Source organism: Thalassophryne amazonica, chromosome 11, assembly GCF_902500255.1.
Source record: "Thalassophryne amazonica chromosome 11, fThaAma1.1, whole genome shotgun sequence".
Classification (NCBI taxonomy): Eukaryota; Metazoa; Chordata; class Actinopteri; order Batrachoidiformes; family Batrachoididae; genus Thalassophryne; species Thalassophryne amazonica.
Window position 1 is genome coordinate 77704535 of NC_047113.1, and position 19844 is coordinate 77724378.

At 41.8% G+C, this 19844-nt stretch overlaps 1 protein-coding gene across 2 annotated transcripts in view; it reads left to right on the forward strand.

The window, feature by feature from the left end:
- Positions 1-19844, forward strand: part of nfkb1 (nuclear factor of kappa light polypeptide gene enhancer in B-cells 1) — an 84588-nt gene that overhangs the window by 22697 nt on the left and 42047 nt on the right. The window contains exons 7-10 of one of the 2 annotated variants that reach the window (XM_034182236.1): positions 6152-6315; positions 8618-8776; positions 13566-13670; positions 18973-19064. In XM_034182236.1, coding sequence (XP_034038127.1) covers positions 6152-6315; positions 8618-8776; positions 13566-13670; positions 18973-19064 — 520 coding nt within the window. The remainder of the gene's footprint in view (positions 1-6151; positions 6316-8617; positions 8777-13565; positions 13671-18972; positions 19065-19844) is intronic. The other variant, XM_034182237.1, reaches the window with a different exon arrangement.

Genomic DNA, 19844 nt, shown 5'->3' on the forward strand with positions numbered 1-19844 from the left:
ATAAGTGTTGCCAGCGTGTTGAACAAGAACTTTGAGTTATGCTTGTTTTTGTTGATCAAATCAGAGTAATAGGTCTGCTTTGTAACCAGTTGTCAGGGTAGACCATGAAATGTCAGGGTAGATCCTGGTACAGCTCAAATTATTACAGAGAATGACCACACGGGAAACACTGAATTTCTTTCCTGATCAGGAGAGAGAGTGAGCGGGCATGACCCTCATCACCACTCGCCAGTCAGCTCTGAAGGGCCCACCCACTCACCCCCTGAATTTATTGAAACAAGTTTGCATACAGGCATATGTAAAAGACAACACACAACATGTTGAAGACACACAGTCTGTTCTCACATTGATATGCATTGATATGAAATTCTTATGACTCTCCACCTCGGGCATCTCACGGTCTGTTCTCAGACAGATATAGTTGTTCTCAGATATGAAACAAAAGAACGCCAGCCCTGGGCTAGTGTGCAGGCCGTGACGATCTTACTCAAGGTTGGTCTGTTAATTTAGAATGTACATCTGTGCTCAGTTAAACAAGATTTATGCTCTCACACTCCTCAAGTCAGCAAAAGGTCATTTTACCGTGTGAGCAGTTTAGTGGTTATCTTGGAAAGTAATATTAAGTAAAATATATATATATATGAAAGACAGAATCAAAGACATTAATAATTGATAAGTATCTTTAGAATTCTTTAACATTTCCCCCCTGTTTATCAATGTTAATGTCTATATCCCCATCATCACAAAGCCACCACCTCCATCAGTGGCCCGGTCATATTTATAGAAACATCAAAATCTTACTTTCAGAGGAAGCAATGTTAGCCATCAGCAAATCTTTCCATAGCTAAAACAGTCTTTGAGCAGCCTTTTGATATGTCTCTCTCTCTCTCGCTTTTCCCTTTTTTTTTTTCTTTTTTTTTTTCTTTTCAAGGAGAGAGACAACAGTTCTGCTCTTAGAGGAGATGTCTTCTTTCTTTGGTGACAGTTCAGAATTTCAGTTCAACAGTTCTGGGCTTGGGACTGAAGGTGACAGTTCAGAGTCTCAGTCCAGCAATTCTGGGTTTGGGGACTGAGGGAATCAGGAACTCGTTTTATGTTGTTTCCCTTCAGATGTAATGCATAAATCTGTACTATCATCAGTGTATGCTGCCATTGGAAGTACAATAATGTGTCGTGTGCTCTATCCTGTGTCCTGTTCTTGACGTTTCTTTAAACACAGGTACACAGGAATGGAACAGGATTTCCTTGTCTCTTGTTCTCAAAGAATCAGATTCGTCGGCTTCTCTTCCTGGTCTGGTCACGTCTGCTTCTGTGCTCTATTTCAAGCTTGTAGTCCGTCTGCTTCTTATCCTGGCTTGTGTTGTTAGGATTCTCCTCAGTTTTAGCTGGTTTCTCGTCTGCTTCAGGACCCTAGATGAGCTTGGGTGTCTTTTCTGGTTCAACTTTATCTTTATCTTTGTTCTCTGATCACACTCTGGTCACCCTCTCTTAGTTGTCAGACACGCTTCCAGCTGTTGCTGGACCTGTATAGGCCGTCAGCCAACACTGTTACACGTCGTCTTCCTTGTCCAGTTCAGTATCTTTCAGATATCTTTGTCTTTTGCAAGTGAGATAGATGCACCCAAGATGACCTCTCTGCAATTTTCACTGCAGTGGGGGTGATTAGCAGCACTTGGGATGGACCCTCCCACTTCGGAGATGACCAGTTCTTTATCAGCACCCAATCGCCAATCTTTATTGGATTCTCAGGGTCCTGCACAGAAATAGGAGAGTCTAGTATCTTGTTAGCGTGTATGATATTTTTGTGGGACAACACTCATCTCATATAAGCAACTAATCCCTCATCTTCACTGTCAGGCCCCATTATTTTCTGTAAGTCTAGGAACCTATAGGGCCTGCCGTACAGAATTTCAAATGGCGTAAGTCCAGTCTCTAAGCTGGGTGTTATATGCATGTATAATTTCACCAAATCTAAACAATAAACCCAATTTTTTTCTGTTTCTTCCATGCATTTTCTGGGCCTACTTTTAATTGTCCCATTTGTTGTTTCCACTAAACCTGCACTTTGAGTGTGTTGTTTGCTTTTATTTTCAAATGATCTGTCAAATACTGAATGTTTCTATTTACAAAATGTGAACCATTGTCACTGTACAATGTTTCAGCATCTGCATGTTTTGTGGGGAAAACTTCAACCCACTTAGTGTATGCATCAGTGATCACTAAACAGTATTTCTTCTCCTCACATTGTGACAATTCAATGAAATCCATATGTATGGTTTGGAATGGATATTTGGGTTGTGGAAATTGACCTCTGCGTGGTCGCTCATTGCCCTGTGGGTTATGCTTTGCACAAATCAAACAGGCACAACAAAATTTTTTTTAAATAGTTATTAAAGCCATAAGTAGTGAAGTGCTGTTCCGCTAGTCTTATCATCCCCCCCTGTTAAGACGTGGCACGGCCCATGACTCAAAACAGCCGCCCACTTAAAAAGACTATGTAGAAATATTGGTTTGTGCAAAGGGCACGTGTAAATCCCATCATTCACAGAAGCACCATGTCACTTCCACAAGGCTTTTTCAAATTCGGGTGCTGACTGCTGCATGTCTTTCAAAACAGTAGTATCAAGAGGCTTTACATTATCAGTGAATGTCAAAAATCCCCCTTGAGCAGCTTGTTTGGCTGTGGCATCAGCAAAACGATTACCACGAGAAACAGGGTCTTGTGCTGTAGTGTGTGCAGCACACATGCAAATTGCTATTGCAGATGGTAGTTGCACCGCTTCCAACAGTGCTAAGAGCAGGTCTTTATGCAGCACAGGTTTAACTATAGAGTTAATCATGCCGCGATTATTTCGAAAAAACATGAACCATCGAAAATGCATACTGACTGTTAGTATATATTGTCACCCTTTTTCCCTTCATTAACTTGTAGGCTTCGGTCAAGGCTATGAGCTCTGCAGCCTGTGCTGACAGAATAGGTAAAGATAGAGCATAAAGGCTTAGTAAAGCATAAAGATTTTGTCAGAGGAGACTGCTGCGTAGCCTGTAGTGTTGGTACCTTTCAGGATGTTTCTTACAAGAACCACCAACAAAATTGATTGATTGGATGATTGATAAGCATTAATTAATATCGATTATTATGTGCATATGAGTTATATATCCTTCATATCCCCCTTGCTACCTCAGTTATCTGAGGTGAACACTTTAAGGCATGGTCTCCAATTCAGGCCGATCTTAATATGACAATTCAATTCCTGACAATGATCCAATACTCCAATCAAATCAATGCACTGCCTACCATGTAGGCATACGGGCAAATTTGACCCCACCACAGTACCCCAGTGTCGTACCCTCATATCCTAGTGAGTCAGAGTGTCACAGAGACAAGGTCGAGTAATTGTGACTGTGCCTGCCTTAGCTTGTCCCAGTGTTTAAGATGGGATCTTACCCGTCATGGGTATGCAGCCTTCCATACACGCCTGAGAAAGGATATCAACTGGGCAGGGGTTCCAAGGGGTAGGGGAACACCCATTAAGAGATGTCATATCAAAACAGTTTTAATTGCACAGAACATCAAATTTGCAGGATCATTGAAAGTGAATTGAAGTATCTTTTTAGTAATTTATCTCAAAATAGATCTGTTGGATCAATCAGTGCTTAAACTCCAATAATAAATAGAAATAAATGAAAAATTGAACAAGGACAGGATCAGATACACAAACAATGTTTAGTTTGCAGGAATAAACATGGGCCACGATGGACAGTAGTCACGTGAAAAGTTGTCCAAATAATCTCTATCATTGCACGTCTAACAAAATCTGCATGCATCAGATAATAATAAGTGCTTCATCGTTCATTCATGCATTTAATAAGAAAGTCCGCAGCTTTTTGCTTAATTTACAGCAGGGGTTAGAAGCACCTCATGAAAGTTTATCTTGTCCCAATTAAAACACAGGATGATCAAAATATTGACTTATTATTAATTGTTGCTTGTACATTGCTGCCAATTCACCCTCACCAATATTAATGCTCCCAGCAGGAGCTCTATAAACAGGTTACAATTGGCAACCATGTTTTACTGTCGTCCACCTGCATCCACCAACCCAAACATGCACTTTCAAATTTCCAGCATTCTTAATCCAACTTTCACTTGCACGTACATTCCGTCCACATATCATACAACCCTCTGCTCTGCTCTCTGGCTGGAGTGTTTTAATCACAATTTTATTTCCAAAACAAACCACACTCGAAAAAATAAAATGTTGAATTTAATTGGTAAAGTTAATTTAACGTTTCCCACATAACACTGTTCATTAAATGCAGGCATTGACATTAAGCTTTTTAGTGTACTTGTCAGTGTTTTGTGTCACCTAGGGGTGTTTGGGGGCATGCTACTGTGGAAGGACTGAAATTACACTTTTTCATAAATTGCTTCTCTCCTGTGTGGGTCGTAAAATTGAATTTCCAAAAAATAAATTTTATTGCATGCATAGCCTCTAGCCTTTTAATCTGTTAACCGAGACATAGTTCATAATGTTTCTCTCCTGCGATTGTTCATAATTGGGGAAAAAATTAAAATAATTGGTAAATGCCAATATGCATTTGCTTCTCTCCTGTGTGTTTTCTGAATTCATCACTGTTCAATGCATGATCATTTGCCAGTATGTATTTTATAAAGCAAATCAAATTATTTTATTTCAACATTTAAAACATGCCTTACTGGTCCGCAATTGAAGGAAAATCCTGACAGACATGGCAGTATATTGTGTTGTCCTCTTCCTTGTGCCCCAGCCACAGATAATCCTGTGTCCAGCTACTCACAAACTTCCTCTCTCTTCCTTTCTCTTCATACCTCTTCTTTGAAGCTTCTACACTTGCAGTGGTTGATGCTTTGCGTTTGACTGTTGTTTTCCCTGGTATCTGGCCTGGTTTCGGAGGTTTTAGAAAAGACATTCTGTTCTGAATTTTAGAAAAACTACTTGATAGCAGGGCAGAGTGTGACGGCGCTGTCAGAACACTGTGGCACGGCGCCGTTGTTCCATTGTCTGAGGAGAACCCTGTGTTATCATGTTTTCTGATTGTCCGCTGCGTGGAGAGTGGCAGGAAAAACCGAAGACACTTTCTCGCGAGGTGCGAGAAGAATTTGAATGTTTTAAACCAAAAAAAAAAAAAAAGCCACTTGTCCGGTCGGACAAAGATTTAGAGCTATTACTTGTCCGATCACATTTTACACTTGTCCCGGACAATCGGACAAGCGTTAATGTCGATGCCGAGACACTCTCAGTCATACACATTCACACCACCGCACTTCAGCTGTTACCACGTTTTAACTCCGCTGTTATCATGTTTCTGCTCCAACCGTTTTTTAATATTTCCCGTGTGCAATAAGGGAAGGCGTTTATCCCAGAATTTTACGGCCCGCCCACAGAAGGTTTTACCGACCCAACCCTATACAGATTTTATGCGCTGTTCCGGACCCGTAAGTGGACTTTAGTTGTTTTCTGTTTTCTTTTTAACTTATATATATATATATATATATATATATATATATATATATATATATGTGTGTGTGTGTGTTTGGCACGCTGCCAAACATAACCTTTTCTGAGATCAAATGGCTTCTGTGAACATCAGTCCCTGGTTACACTTCAGGATCAGATTGTCTGGCTCCTGTCTGCAAGTCCTCCATCCAGAGTGCAGAATCCTGAGAAATAGTCTGATGTTGAACCTGGGACACAGAGTGCACCCCAGTCTTAGACTTGACCTTTAGCACTTCTGTAGATCCTCCATTGTCTTCTGCTCTGATGCTGGAACCTCTGTAACCTGGTACTGTATTAACGGCTGACTGGGTCTGGTTCTGCTCTGATACTGAGACCTTTGTATTTGCTGAATTTATGACATTCTCATCCTCTTTTCTCATTGGTCAGTTTGGTTTGTGCTTCACATAAGAAAGTTGAGATGATTCTAGATGATGTCCTCATTCCACTGTACCTGGTCATGATAATGTTCTGGAGTACTGTCGTGATGTCATTGTTCTATGGTCATTTCCGGGGGCCTGGCAGAATGCCAGGACACACCCACTGGAGGAGTTGTACAGAATGCTCTTAAACCTGAACAGCTCCATGTTTAAGGGTCTGTGGTGTGTTTTTAGTTTTCCGAACTTGGGGATCCTTCATGTGACCAAGAAGAATGTGGTGAAGACTCTGGAGGAGAGGATGCTGGAGGCCTTCAAGATGGGATACAACTGTGGAGTCTCCATCCATCCTGAAATCGACGGCCTACAAGGGGAAGTCAGAGTACCGCGTGAACTCACCGGTGAGTCCCACTGAACACATCTCAACCTTTTGTTTGTGTGTGTGTGTGTGTGTGTGTGTGTGTGTGTGTGTTTGGGGTAAGTTTGTAAGTTTTGTTTTAGGATGTGATGGCTCGTTTGGTAAGAGCAGACTCAGCAGTGTCGAGGATAAAATGGCTTAAAAGCAGAATGCCTGAAAAACAGATTCAAGGAGAAAGTTTTGAATGAAGTTGATTGAGAGTTTGGAGGACACATGATGGAACAGTACGGTACACACAGGGATAAAGGTGTGGAGGGGACGTGATGGAACAATACGGTACACGCTGGGATAAAGGTGTGTGCAGGGACATAATCGAACAGTATGATACCCGCTGGCATAAAGGTAGGGAGGGGACGTGATGGAACAGTACGACACACGCTGGGATAAAGGTGTGTGCAGGGACATAATCGAACAGTATGATACCCGCTGGCATAAAGGTAGGGAGGGGACGTGATGGAACAGTACGGCACACGCTGGGATAAAGGTGTGGAGGGGACGTGATGGAACAGTACAGTTTTACGCCGGATACTCTTCCTGACACAACTCCACATTACATGGAGAAATGTGGCAGGGGTGGGGTTTGAACCAGGAACCTTCCACACTGAAACCAAACACACTAACCACTTGGCCACCACCCCTTGCCTCATTAAAACATTCAAATCTTAAAATCAGTTCTAAAACAAATTGGAAGCCAGTGGAGTGATTACAGTACAGGTGTAATATGCTCACTCCTGGTTTGCACCAGCATAAAGAGCATGACAGTTATCAAGTCTGGAGCTGGTGAAAGCATGAATGGCTGTCTGAAGATCTCGTCTACTGAGGAAGGACTTTACTTCAGCCAGAAGGAGTTTATCTGTTCATCAAACCTCAAACAGACCCAGTAATTCTGGAGCTCAGACATTAGTTATGTAGCTGTGTAGAAAAGTTAAATTACGTAAACTTATTTTTATATAGTAGCTCATCAGTTACACAGAGTAGAACTGTAGTAAAACTCAGGCCAGAGTAATACTGATTTAAACATTTTAGTTGTAAAAATATTATTACTTCCACCAAGGAGGTTATGTTTTCGGTCGCATTTGTTTGTTTGTCTGTTTGTCAGCAGGATAACTCAAAAAGTTTTAAACGGATTTTGATGAAATTTTGTGGAGTGGTTGGAAATGACAAGAGGAACAAGTGATTAAATTTTAGTGGTGATCGGGATCACGATCTGTATCCCGATGCTAACGCGTTAGCATATCTATGGCATTTTCAATGTTAAAAGTTAGCATTAAACAGTTGCAGCTGTCATCACGTTCGGGTCATTTGTTTTCAAATTGTAATATTTCTTAAATTTATTTTTGTTTATATATTAATAATCTAATTATTATATACAATTTTAGAGAAAGAGACAAAAATAAATAGATCACTGTGCCAAGGAGGGAATCTCCTATGGCCCTGTGACCCTATGGCCTTGTTTAGAGAAGTGTTTCATAAATGTTAAAAAATTCATATATTTGCAGTTTAGTTGAATAATAAATTTAATTTTGTCTCTTATTTGTTTTTGTCTATAAGCACATGCAATATCAATATCCGTGCTCAGATGACAGTAGCTTCTGGGAAAGGTGCAAGTTGCAATAAACTGTGATGCCAAGCGCTAAGGATACATGCTATCCAGTCACAGCAGATGAAACTTTTTTTACTACTGAGCAAACATCATTGTTACACTTTTTTAGGTTCAATGATTCCACGGCGTGTAGATGTTATGGCGCCAGTGACCCCATGGCCTTGGCAGAGGTTTGCACTCTCTGAGTGCTTCTAGTTATAAATACTACTAGTAGTATTCTATTAGTATCAAAAAATGTCTTCAAAAGTGGACCTTTAAGTGAGGGGTGTTGAGGGGCACATCTCCCCCATCCCCACAACACCCTCCTTCCGTCTGGATCCGCCCCTGGTTTGTAGTCTCTGAGGAGGTAGAATGGAGAAGTTGTGTATTTATGTGGATAGTGTGACCTAATTTCAGAGGTAAGAACTTACTTCATGTCTTTCTCAGAGACTTCAAGTGTATTTGGAAGAAAAGAAAAGCATTAGTATTTGTTGTAATGCATTTGTAGTTATGTTTTTAGTTTAAACACAGTGAGGACACTCACAGAGTTTGAAAGAAAAGAAAACTTTAAAAATATTTTTAACTCTGCTGTTTGCTCTCTGTGTCCTCACGCTCTGAGACACAGAAGGGACCTTGAAATAGTCATGATTTTCCTCACTGACCTGACATCTGTCTGTGACCTTGTTGCTGTCTCTGTCTGCAGACGTCCAGCATGCCGCCATCAGCTCTGCAGCATCTCTACAGGCTAAAGACATGGACCTCAGTGTGGTCCGCCTTATGTTCACAGCCTTTCTGCTCGACAGTGATGGAGGATTCTCCCGACGCCTTGAGCCTGTCTTGTCAGAGCCAATTTACGACAGCAGTGAGTCCAAATGTCCCCTTTTTGCTCCCACTCATTTTGAAACCTGTCAACTGTGTCTTCCGCATAGTAATTTATCAAACAGTGGAGGACTGTTGCCTCTTAGTCCTGGAAGCAGCTTCTTGTCACTGCACAAATCATTTCTGTGCTTTTGCTTTGATGAACTAAGTTTGGCTGCAGTCTTGAGCAGGAATTTGGGATTCAGCTTGTTTATGCTCATGAGGTCATGATAATAAGCCCTCTGCAGGTGAGGCAGCAAACCTCCAGTTGAGTGCAACGCAATTTACCCTCCAGTCTCCAGTATGCAAGAGGTGTTCCATTCCGGCCACGTGAGGCTGGAACATACATGTGCGGGTGCGCATAGCCGCTCCAACCTCAAACGGCTGTGCACCACAAACAGCTGTGCGCACATTTCCATGTTTTGTTTTGATTTTGTTTTAAAGCGTCAAGGTCGGCATTCACTTTAATTTTCTTTTATCTCATCTCATCTTCAACTGCTTATCCAGTATCTGGTCGTGGGGGCAAGAGGTCTAGCAGTGGACCCTAGACTTCCCTTTCCTGTGACACATTGACCACCTCTGACTGGGAGATCCCGAGGCATATTATCTCTCCACCTCGTCCTGAGTCTTCCCCGGGGTCTCCTCCCAGATGGATGTACCTGGTACTAGATGTCCGAACCACCTCAGCTGGCTACTTTCAACGCGAAGGAGCAGCAGCTCTACTCTGAGCTCCCCACGGATGACCGAACTTCCCACCTTATCTCTAAGGGAGACACCAGCCACCCTCCTAAGGAAGCCCATTTCAGCGGCTTGTGATCTAGTTCTTTCGGTCATGACCCAACTCTCATGACCATAGGTGAGAGTAGGAATGAAGATTGACCAGTAGATCGAGAGCTTTGACTTTTGGCTCAGCTCCCTTTTCATCACAACAGTACGGTAGAGCGATTGCAACACCGCCCCTGCTGCGCCAATTCTCCAACCAATCTCACGCTCCATTGTCCCCTCACTCATGAACAAGACGTCAAGGTACTTGACGTTGAGAGTGAAGAGCTGGTCGGTTGTTCCACGACCAGGACGGAACCAGCATTGTTTTCTTCAGTCAGAGGTTCGACTATCAGCCAAACCCTCCTTTCCAGCACCCTGGAATAAACTTTACCAGGGAGGCTTAGTAGTGCGATGCCTCTGTAATTGGCACAGACTTTCTGGTCCCCTTTTTCAAATATGGGGACCACCGCCCCACTTTGCCACACCATAGGCTCTGTCATCAACCCCCGGGGCCTTACCACTGCAGAGTTGTTTGACTCCCTCAGTGACTTCCACCAGGGAAATTGATGATAATCCTCCATCATCTTCCAGCTCTGCCCCTATAGAGGGTGCTCTGGTCTGATGCAGGAGTTCCTCAAAGTGTTCCTTACAGCTCCGGATTACATCCTCAGTTGAGGTCAGCAGAGTCCCATCCTTACTGTAGACAGCTTGGATGGTTCCCCATTTTCCCCTCCTGAGGTGCCTCACGGTCCGCCAGAAGCACCTTGGTGCAGACCGAAAGTCCTTCTCCATGGTTGCTCCGAACTCCTCCCACACCCTCTGATTCAACTCACCACCAGATGGTGATCAGTTTACAGTTCTGTTCCTCTCCTCACCCGAGTGTCCAGAACATGCGGCCTTTGATCAGATGATACGTTCACAAAATTGATCATCGGTCTTGGTCTGAAGTTACCTGTGAGTCCACTGTGAAGACAGTGAAGCCTGGTGGAGCATCATGATGTGGAGATGTTTCTTGGGTCTGTTGATCACAAACCAGGATCAGGGATCAATGTGAACACATCAATGTACTTGAAGAGGTCATGTTATCCTATGACGAAGAGGAAACAAGTCAGCAGCATCTTGGTTCCAGACCAACAACATTAATGTTATGGAGAGTCCAGTCCAATTCCAGGACCTTAATCCAACAGAAAACCTGTGGGGTGACGTCAAAAATACTGTTTCTGAGGAAAAACCAAGAAGTGCAGAGGAACTGTAGACTGTGGTCCAAAGGACCTGGACTGAAAAACCTGTTGACAGGGGATAGAAGCTGGTCAACTCCATGAAACACAGATGTGAAGCAGGTCTCAGAAACAGTGTTCATACAACTAAATATGAGTTCAGTCATTCAGAGGAAACATAAATCTTCAAGCATTTTTCACTTTATACAGTAAATATTTGAGTTTGTAACGAAAAATGCAGACACCCATATTTTTATGAAGTCTAATATTCCTTTATACTTTTTCATTAAGTTTTATTAAAACCCATCTAAAATGAATTCCATGGCCCTCAGCATTTTGTAAAAAGCAAAAAATAATGACTTTGCATGATATTTTTCTCCTCTTCTCTGTTGGACTTGTGATGACGTTGTCCGTTTGCCCTGTGCTCTTATTGTGAAAGACTCTTGTGCAAGAAACAGGAAGTGTTCTGTGACAACGTGGCTAGTTTTCTCCAAGCTCCAGTCACATGGTGAAGGAGCTATTATCAGTTTGTGTTCGATTTTGTCTGACAAAAGTCATTTTTACATCCAACAAAATGAGTCAGTTGATGTCCGTAAAGTTTGTCAGAAAATTTTGTGCATGTTCAGAACTTTGGGGGGGTTCAGACGGATGTCTTTGATGCTGCCTGAATGTTTATTTGTTGTTTTAGTGGGAGAGAGTGGTACACAGAGAAGACACGTAACATTTCTGGACTGAACATGGATAAAAACTGACGTCACTTGTTGAGCGAGAGAATAGAATGCCTTTATTGTCATTGTGCATGTAAGCACAACATAATTAAGTGTTTCGCCTCATTGAATGGTATGTTCCAGCTTTGACCGAATTAAATATTTGTTCCATTGAAAGAATGTAAAAACATTCATTATATGTTTTTATTATAACGGCTAAAATAGATCCTTGTCATTTGATATTTTATTAATTTATCAACAACAGAAAAGGGACTTACATTTTGGTGTTCCACTGCTGCTAAAGTCCAAATTGTGATGTGTAGTCCAGTGATGCTGTGCACTGACTTCGGACTTCCATTAAAAAAAAGGACTTTGTGTAGTTCCTCAATCCAGCCAAAAATCACAAATCGAACCTCAACTCAGAAATCCTGACTCTCTCTCTCTCTCTCTCTCTCTCTCTCTCTCTCTCTCTCTCTCTCTCTCTCTGTGTGTGTGTATCTGATCGAACCTGTGACTGTTTAAATTAAACGCGCAGTCGCTGCATGTCGGTGCGATCATCACACGACCTGATCAAAGCTGAAAAGAGCTGTGATTCTTTAAAATAAACGCGCACTTGCTGCATGTCGGTGCGATCATCAGACGCTGTGATCGATCAGTCTGATCAAATCAGCGGACCTGATCGGAGCAACCGGAGCTTTAAAAGTTTAACGAGTCACATCATTTTGTTCAGGGCAGCCTTTACCACAGTCAGACTCAGCAGCATCTGGACACAATGAAAGTGATCCACCAAGACAAAAAATAAAATAAAATAAAATTATAATAAATATAATGTTAAATGACTCTGTTTTTGAGCCGCACCACACCATGCAGTAGAGAACAGAGTGCACTTCCACAGAGGCAGAAAATAGAAGTGAACTGGTTTAATAGCGGCATGGTACACGCGACTGTGTGTACACATTAAAAAGTGAACACACGCAGCTGCAAGTATGAAACGAACACTGAAAAAGGCTGAGTACGCGCGCATTTCGGGCGCATTTAAATGAAACACAACGCTGCAATGAGCAGCTCTACGAATACGCCAATGTGACAGGGGTTTAACAGCCTCCAGATAGCTCAGTGGATTTGTTTTTTGTGTGTGTGCGCGCGAGTGCAGAGTGCAATGGTGCCAAACGGAAGGAACCAAATTTGCACTCTAAATGAAACCAAACTACACTCTAAATGCAATGCAACACAAAAGGGACGAATAATCCATGCCCTGTGACGTACAAAGTACCAATTATATGACAAGGACCGACTCAGCCATTATATAATCTCCCCTAGTTGCACACTTAACATGCTGCTAGAGTTTGGGGCGCAGTCTTTAAATCAGCATGATTAAAGTTTCTTGCTATAATGTGGACAGCCTCAGGACATGTGCTCTGCTGGATACTGATGGTGTCACATAGTCATCCAAGGGCCGAGCTTGTGTTAGCATCAGGTTGAATGTACACAGCAGTAACCATAGCAGTAGTGAATTCACAGGGCAGATAAATTGGGCTGCATTTAACACACACAAGTCTAGGGAGCAGTAACTGCTCACAGTCATTGAATCTCATCATTTATTTATTTTTTACTCCCTATTATCGGGATATGTATCCGCTCCCAAAAACTCCATATCAGTCAGGTTTGAATTTAAAGGACGTTTGTACATCTGCTTTTAACCATGTTTCAGGTAAACCGATCGTATCGAACTGATGTTCCAAAGTATGCTTATGTATCAGGACTGATTTGGAGGACAACAACCGAATATTAACATGTCTGATGGATTTGGGACGTTTTTTTTAGAGGGGACTGAGAGTTCTTGTTCCAGTACTTTTAAAAGGGACCGAGGGGATGTGTTCCAGTGCTTTTAGAGGGGACTGAGGGAACATGTTCCAGCCAGTTATAATCGGTCCCTAAAGAGTTTTAATTATAAATGGACTTTGTTAGTCCAATAACTCTGGGATTTTTATCTTGACACAGACTTTGTCTGTGTCATGGTGTGTTCACAGACCGTACAGACATCTGTAGAGGACAGATCTGTGCTTTCTTTCTTGACCCCCCTGCTGTCTGTCTCCTCCTTCAGAAGCTCCCAATGCCTCCAACCTGAAGATTGTCCGCATGGATCGGACTGCCGGCTGTGTGAGTGGTGGTGAGGAGATCTACCTACTGTGTGACAAAGTCCAGAAAGGTGAGTTTACCATGGACACATCAACCGAAATTGATCAGACCATGGAGGACTAACTGACTTGTAGACATTGTTGGACTGTCAGAGCCCATTTATGTTGATGTGATTCTGCTGAACCACGAGGCGGTTGCTGTCTTGTGAGCAGGTTTGGATGGAATTCCCCGCCTGGGTGGAAATCCCAGAGCAGGATCAGAATCCTGGGGCAGTATTAGACTTGCTCCGACATGGAGGAGTGATTTTCCTCATGTTGTTTGGTTCTTCTTGACTCATCTGACACGTCTTTACCCATCACAGTTTGCCGGTGGTCCCACCAGCTGCTCCAGGAGCAACCATCCTGCTCTGTGCTCAGTTGATCCTGTCAGATCTCAAGCGGCCTGTACGTGTTTCTCCGTGTAATTCATCTGGAAAGGCGTCTGGTGTAAAACTTTCAAAGTGGATCTGCATGCGGTCCGCTGTGGTGCCCTTAAATAACACCATCCCAGGGTTCTAGCTAGGATAAAATTTTAGCGTAGTGGTAATGTCGAGGGAGCGAAGCGACTGGGGGGGGTGGTGATGTGGATGATTTAAGCTAAAAATTGGCCATTCTAGGGGTACCCAAAGGGGAAAAGCCAAGTACGACAGCCCAAGTCCCTTCATCATGTCCAGAAGGCTGGGGAAGTTTGTTGAGTGGGCAATCTCATTCTGGGTTAGCCAGTACATGGCCCTCAGTGAGGCAGTCAGAGACTTAAAACTTAAGACTTAAAACCTATTTTTATTCTCTTTCTTATGAGTAGTTTTTATTTTATGTTTTATTCTTTTACTTCTGTTTTTAATTAGGTATTTGATTTTTTTTTTATTATTATTTATTTATTTAAATTTTTTATGTTGAACTGTTTTGTGTGAGGCACCTTGAGACGGCTTTTGTTGTAATGTGGCGCTTTATAAGCTGATTAAATTGAAATTGAACAACATTTTATTGAGTCTTAAAGTAAATAAATATGAAATTGGTTACTGGATCCTTAAACTCTGGACATAATAAACTCTACATGGTGCATCCTTGATCTCTGGACATAAACAGAAATAAAATCTGTTAGTTTTTGTCACAAAGCATTTCCTTTCAGACATTATTATTGGCATGAATGTCTTTACATACCTATGAGCTGAGCTCTTGCAGCTGTGCTGCACGTCAGGTTCATAAAGAATGCAGGACGTCTCATTTTGGGAGGAAAAAAATGTTTTAGACGATTGTAGTTTATTGTCTGTATTGCACGGTTTGTAAAGAGGTGTCATTTTATTTAAAGTGATAATTCATTTTGAAGTTATTAATTCTGAGCGGACTGTGTCTCAGCAGAGAGCCGCGCAGCGTTTGGAGCTGTGCCAACGGAACGGAGGACAATTCTCGTTTCTTGACTGCAACAACAAGACAAGAGTCCCAGTTATTGACTTTAATACACACAAAAGTGACTCATGATATTTTAATGGCTTTGAGAGGGGTTAAGAAGCGGACTTACCGCTTCTGAAGAGCAGCGAATCAAAGAGCCACGAGCCATTAAATGGAAGTATTGCTTCATTGATTCACGCTTCAAACTGGAGTCGCGCTGCAGAAACGGTTGACTACAGACCTGTTACGCTGTATTGAAAATAAGCATAACGGTCCAAAATTATAGCGTAACCGGCTGTAACGCAAATTTTCTCTAGCTAGAACCCTGCATCCCCAGCTGCTCCTCTGACATCACTGTTAGGAAAAAGGTCTTTCACCCGGCAACATTTTCCCTTTAACACTTCAAACTAAAGCAGTAATTTTCCATTATCTTGGAGAAAACCTTGATCTGTCCGTAGTTGCTGCTTTTCAGGTTTGTTAGTCGTTAATCCTTCTGGCCCCGTGTTGGGGGCCTTGGTGCACGTGTCCGACCTCCCTGGAGGCATGAAAGGAAACAAGGATCAGGTCAAATCAAACATCCGCAAGGAAAAGTGTTGCATCGCCATTCAGCTTTTTTTTTTTTTGTTCCAAAGATACGACAAAGATCTGTACAGTATTTGGGTGGAAATTAGAGAATTTATTTGCATGTATTTAAACCTCCAATTCCAAAGAAGTTGGAACGTTGTGTAAAATGTAAATAAAAACAGAATACAATGATTTGCAAATCCTTTTCAACCTATATTCAGTTGAATACACCACAAAGACAAGATATTTAATGTTCAAACCGATAAACTTTATTGTTTTTGTACAAATATTTGCTCATTTTGAAATGGATGCCTGCAACACATTTCAAAAAAGCTGGGACAGTGGTATGTTTACCACTGTGTTACATCACCTTTCCTTCTAACAACACTCCATAAGCGTTTGGGAACTGAGGACACTAATTGTTGAAGTTTTGTAGGTGGAATTCTTTCCCATTCTTGCTCGATGTGTGACTTCAGTTGTTCAGCAGTCCGGGGTCTCCGTTGTCATATTTTGCGCTTCATAATGCGTTACTCATTTTCAATGGGTGACAGGTCTGGACTACAGGCAGGTCAGTCTCGTACACATGCTCTTTTACTACGAAGCCACGCTGTTGTAACACGTTCAGAATGTGGCTTGACATTGTCTTGCTGAAATAAGCAGGGGTGTCCCTGAAAAGACGTTGCTTGGATGGCAGCATGTGTTGCTCCAAAACCTGGATGTACCTTTCAGCATTGTTGGTGCCATCACAGATGTGTAAGTTGCCCATGCCATGGGCACTAACACACCCCCATACCATCACAGATGCTGGCTTTTGAATTTTGCACCGGTAACAATCTGGATGGTCTTTTCCCTCTTTTGTCTGGAGGAGACAACGTCCATGATTTTCAAAAACAGTTTGAAATGTGGACTCATCAGACCACAGCACACTTTTCCACTTTGCGTCTGTCCATTTCAAATGAGCTCGGGCTCAGAGAAGGCGGCAGTGTTTCTGGATGTTGTTGATGTATGGCTTTTGCTTTGCATGGTAGATTTTTAACTTGCAGATGTAGATGTACAACTGAAGTCATACATCAAGCAAAAATGGGAAAGCATTACACCTACAAAGCAGAACACAATGATTTGCAAATCATTGTGTTCTGTTTTTATTTACATTTTACATAATGTCCCAACTTCATTGGAATTGGGGTTGTATTTCGTGCAAATCAAACTCTGTCTTTGGGATGAATTTCCTTGAAACGGTCCCCATGGAAACGTGATATGTCAGCCTGCTAAATCTGCATTTTATGGCATCTTCTGTTACGTGGGTGTGAAACATTAATGGGAATTAAAATATGATAAATATTTAACACACTCATAGAAGTCAGATATTGATGTGGAAAACGATCGTGTGTCGTTTTGCACAACATTGAAGATGTGATTATTCCAGAAATGCTGATGTCAGCACTGGATGGAAAAATCTGTGTTATTGTGTTTCCTATTTTCAGTGGGGGAAATAAGTATTTGATCCACCATCAGTTTTGAAGGTTTTCCCACCTACAAAGAATGGAGAGGTCTGTAATTTTTATCGTAGGTACATTTCAACTGTGAGAGACAGAATCTAAAAAAAAAAAATAAAACAAATCCAGAAAATCACATTGTACGATTTTTAAATAATTACTTGCATTTTATTGCATGAAATAAGTATTTGATCCCCTACCAACCAGCAAGCAACCAGCAGTCCTCCTATTCTGCACTCTTTACCTGTATTAATTGCACCTGTTTGAACGTGTTACCTGTATAAAAGACACCTGTCCACACACTCAGTCAATCACACTCTATCCTATCCACCATGGCCAAGACCAAAGAGCTGTCTAAGGACATCAAGGACAAAACTGTAGACCTGTACAAGGCTGGGATGGACTACAGGACAACAGGCAAGCAGCTTGGTGAGAAAACACCAACTGTTATGATTATTTATTAGAAAGTGGAAGAAACACAAGATGACTGTCAATCTCCCTCGGTCTGGGGCTCCATGCAAGATCTCACTTCGTGAAGTAAGGATGATTCTGAGAATGCTCAAAACTACACAGGATGACCTCGTCAATGACTTGAAGAGAGCTGGGACCACAGTCACAAAGATTACATTAGTAACACACAATGCTGTCATGGTTTAAAATCCTGCAGGGCAGCAAGGTCCCCCTGCTCAAGCCAGCACATGTCCATGCCCGTTTGAAGTTCACCAGTAACCATCTGGATGTTCCAGAGGAGGCATGCAAGAAGGTCATGTGGTCAGATGAGACAAAATAGAGCTTTTTGGAATCAGCTCCACTTGCCGTGTTTAGAGGATGAGAACAACCCCAAGAAAACCATCCCAACCGTAAAGCATGGGGGTGGAAACATCATTTTTGCAGGTGCTTTTCTGCAGATTGGACACGACGACTGTACCGTATTGAAGGGAGGATGGATGGGGTCATGTATTGCTAGATTTTGTCAAACAACCTCCTTTCCTCAGTCAGAGCTTTGAAGATGGGTCATGGCTGGGTCTTCCAGCATGACAATGACCCCAAACACACAGCCAGGGCAACTAAGGAGGGGCTCCGTAAGAAGCATTTCAAGGTCCTGGAGTGGCCGAGCCAGTCTCCAGACCTGAACTCAATAGAAAATCTTTGGTGGGAGCTGAAACTCCAAACCTGAAAGATTTGGAGAAGATCTGTATGGAGGAGTGGACCAAAATCTCTGCTGCAGTGTGCAAACTTGGTCAAGAACTACAGGAAACATCTGACCTCTGTAATAGCAGACAAATGTTTCTGTACCAATTGTTAAGGTCTGTTTTTCTTGGGGATCAAATATTTATTTAATGCAATGAAATGCAAATTAATTATTAAAAAAAAAAACATACATTGTGATTTTCTGTTTTTTTTTTTTTTTTTTTTCCGTCTCTCACAGTTGAAGAGTAGCTACGATAAAAATTACAGACCTCTCCATTCTATGTAGGTGGGAAAACTTTCAAAATCAACAGTGGATCAAATACTTATTTCCCCCACTGTAGGCTCCATTAAAAAAAAAAAAAAAAAAGTTTATTATGCTTCACATCAGGAAAGAAAGCGATGAGGCAGGGCAGATTTTTTTTATAATTTATTTTATGTTTTATTTATTTAGTTTTCTCTGATATATCAAGAGAAAAAAGATGTGAAATTTTAGCTACAATTTGACAGAATGTGTCGACACAGAGCTCCAACACTGGAGCAATAAGTGCCTGATGTTTAGGAGCATCTACTGATTGTTGCCATTAAAGATAAATATGTACGACTACACAGACAGTTTGTTGGGCAGTAAGTGCACAAACGGCATTTCCTTAGAAGTTGGAGTCATGAAGGCTTCACACAGATCCTTTGTTTGCAGATGATATCCAGGTTCGGTTCTACGAAGAGGATGACTCGGGTCTGATCTGGGAGGCACTTGGGGACTTCTCTCCAACAGACGTCCACAGACAGGTCAGCGGACTGAATAACTGCAGTACACAGCTAGTACTCTGGATAGCAGCAGCGGTCATACTGTAGTTCAGTGTAGGAAAGGTAAGACTAGAAGCATTCATAGAGTGCAAACCTCCGCCAATGCCATGGGGTCACTGACGCCATAACATCTACACGCCGTGGAATCATTGAACCTAAAAAAGTCTAACAATGATGTTTGCTCAGTAGTAAAAAAAAGTTTCATCTGCTGTGACTGGATAGCATGTATCCTTAGCGCTTGGCATCACAGTTTATTGCAACTTGCACCTTTCCCAGAAGCTACTGTCATCTGAGCACTGATATTGATATTGCATGTGCTTATAGACAAAAACAAATAAGAGACAAAATTCAATTAATTATTCAACTGCAAATATCTGAATTTTTTAACATTTATGAAACACTTCTCTAAACAAGGCCATAGGGTCACTGACCCTAAAGAGATTCCCTCCTTGGCACAGTGATCTATTTCTTTTTGTCTCTTTCTCTAAAATTGTATATAATAATCATTAGATTAATATATAAACAAAAATAAATTTAAGAAATATTACAATTTGAAAACAAATGCACCCGAACGTGATGACAGCTGCAACTGCTTAATGCTAACTTTTAACATTGAAAATGCCATAGACATGCTAACGCGTTAGCATCGGGATCCGGATCGTGATCCGGATCACCACTAAAATTTAATCACTTGTTCCTCTTGTCATTTCCAACCACTCCACAAAATTTCATCAAAATCCGTTCAAAGCTTTTTGAGTTATC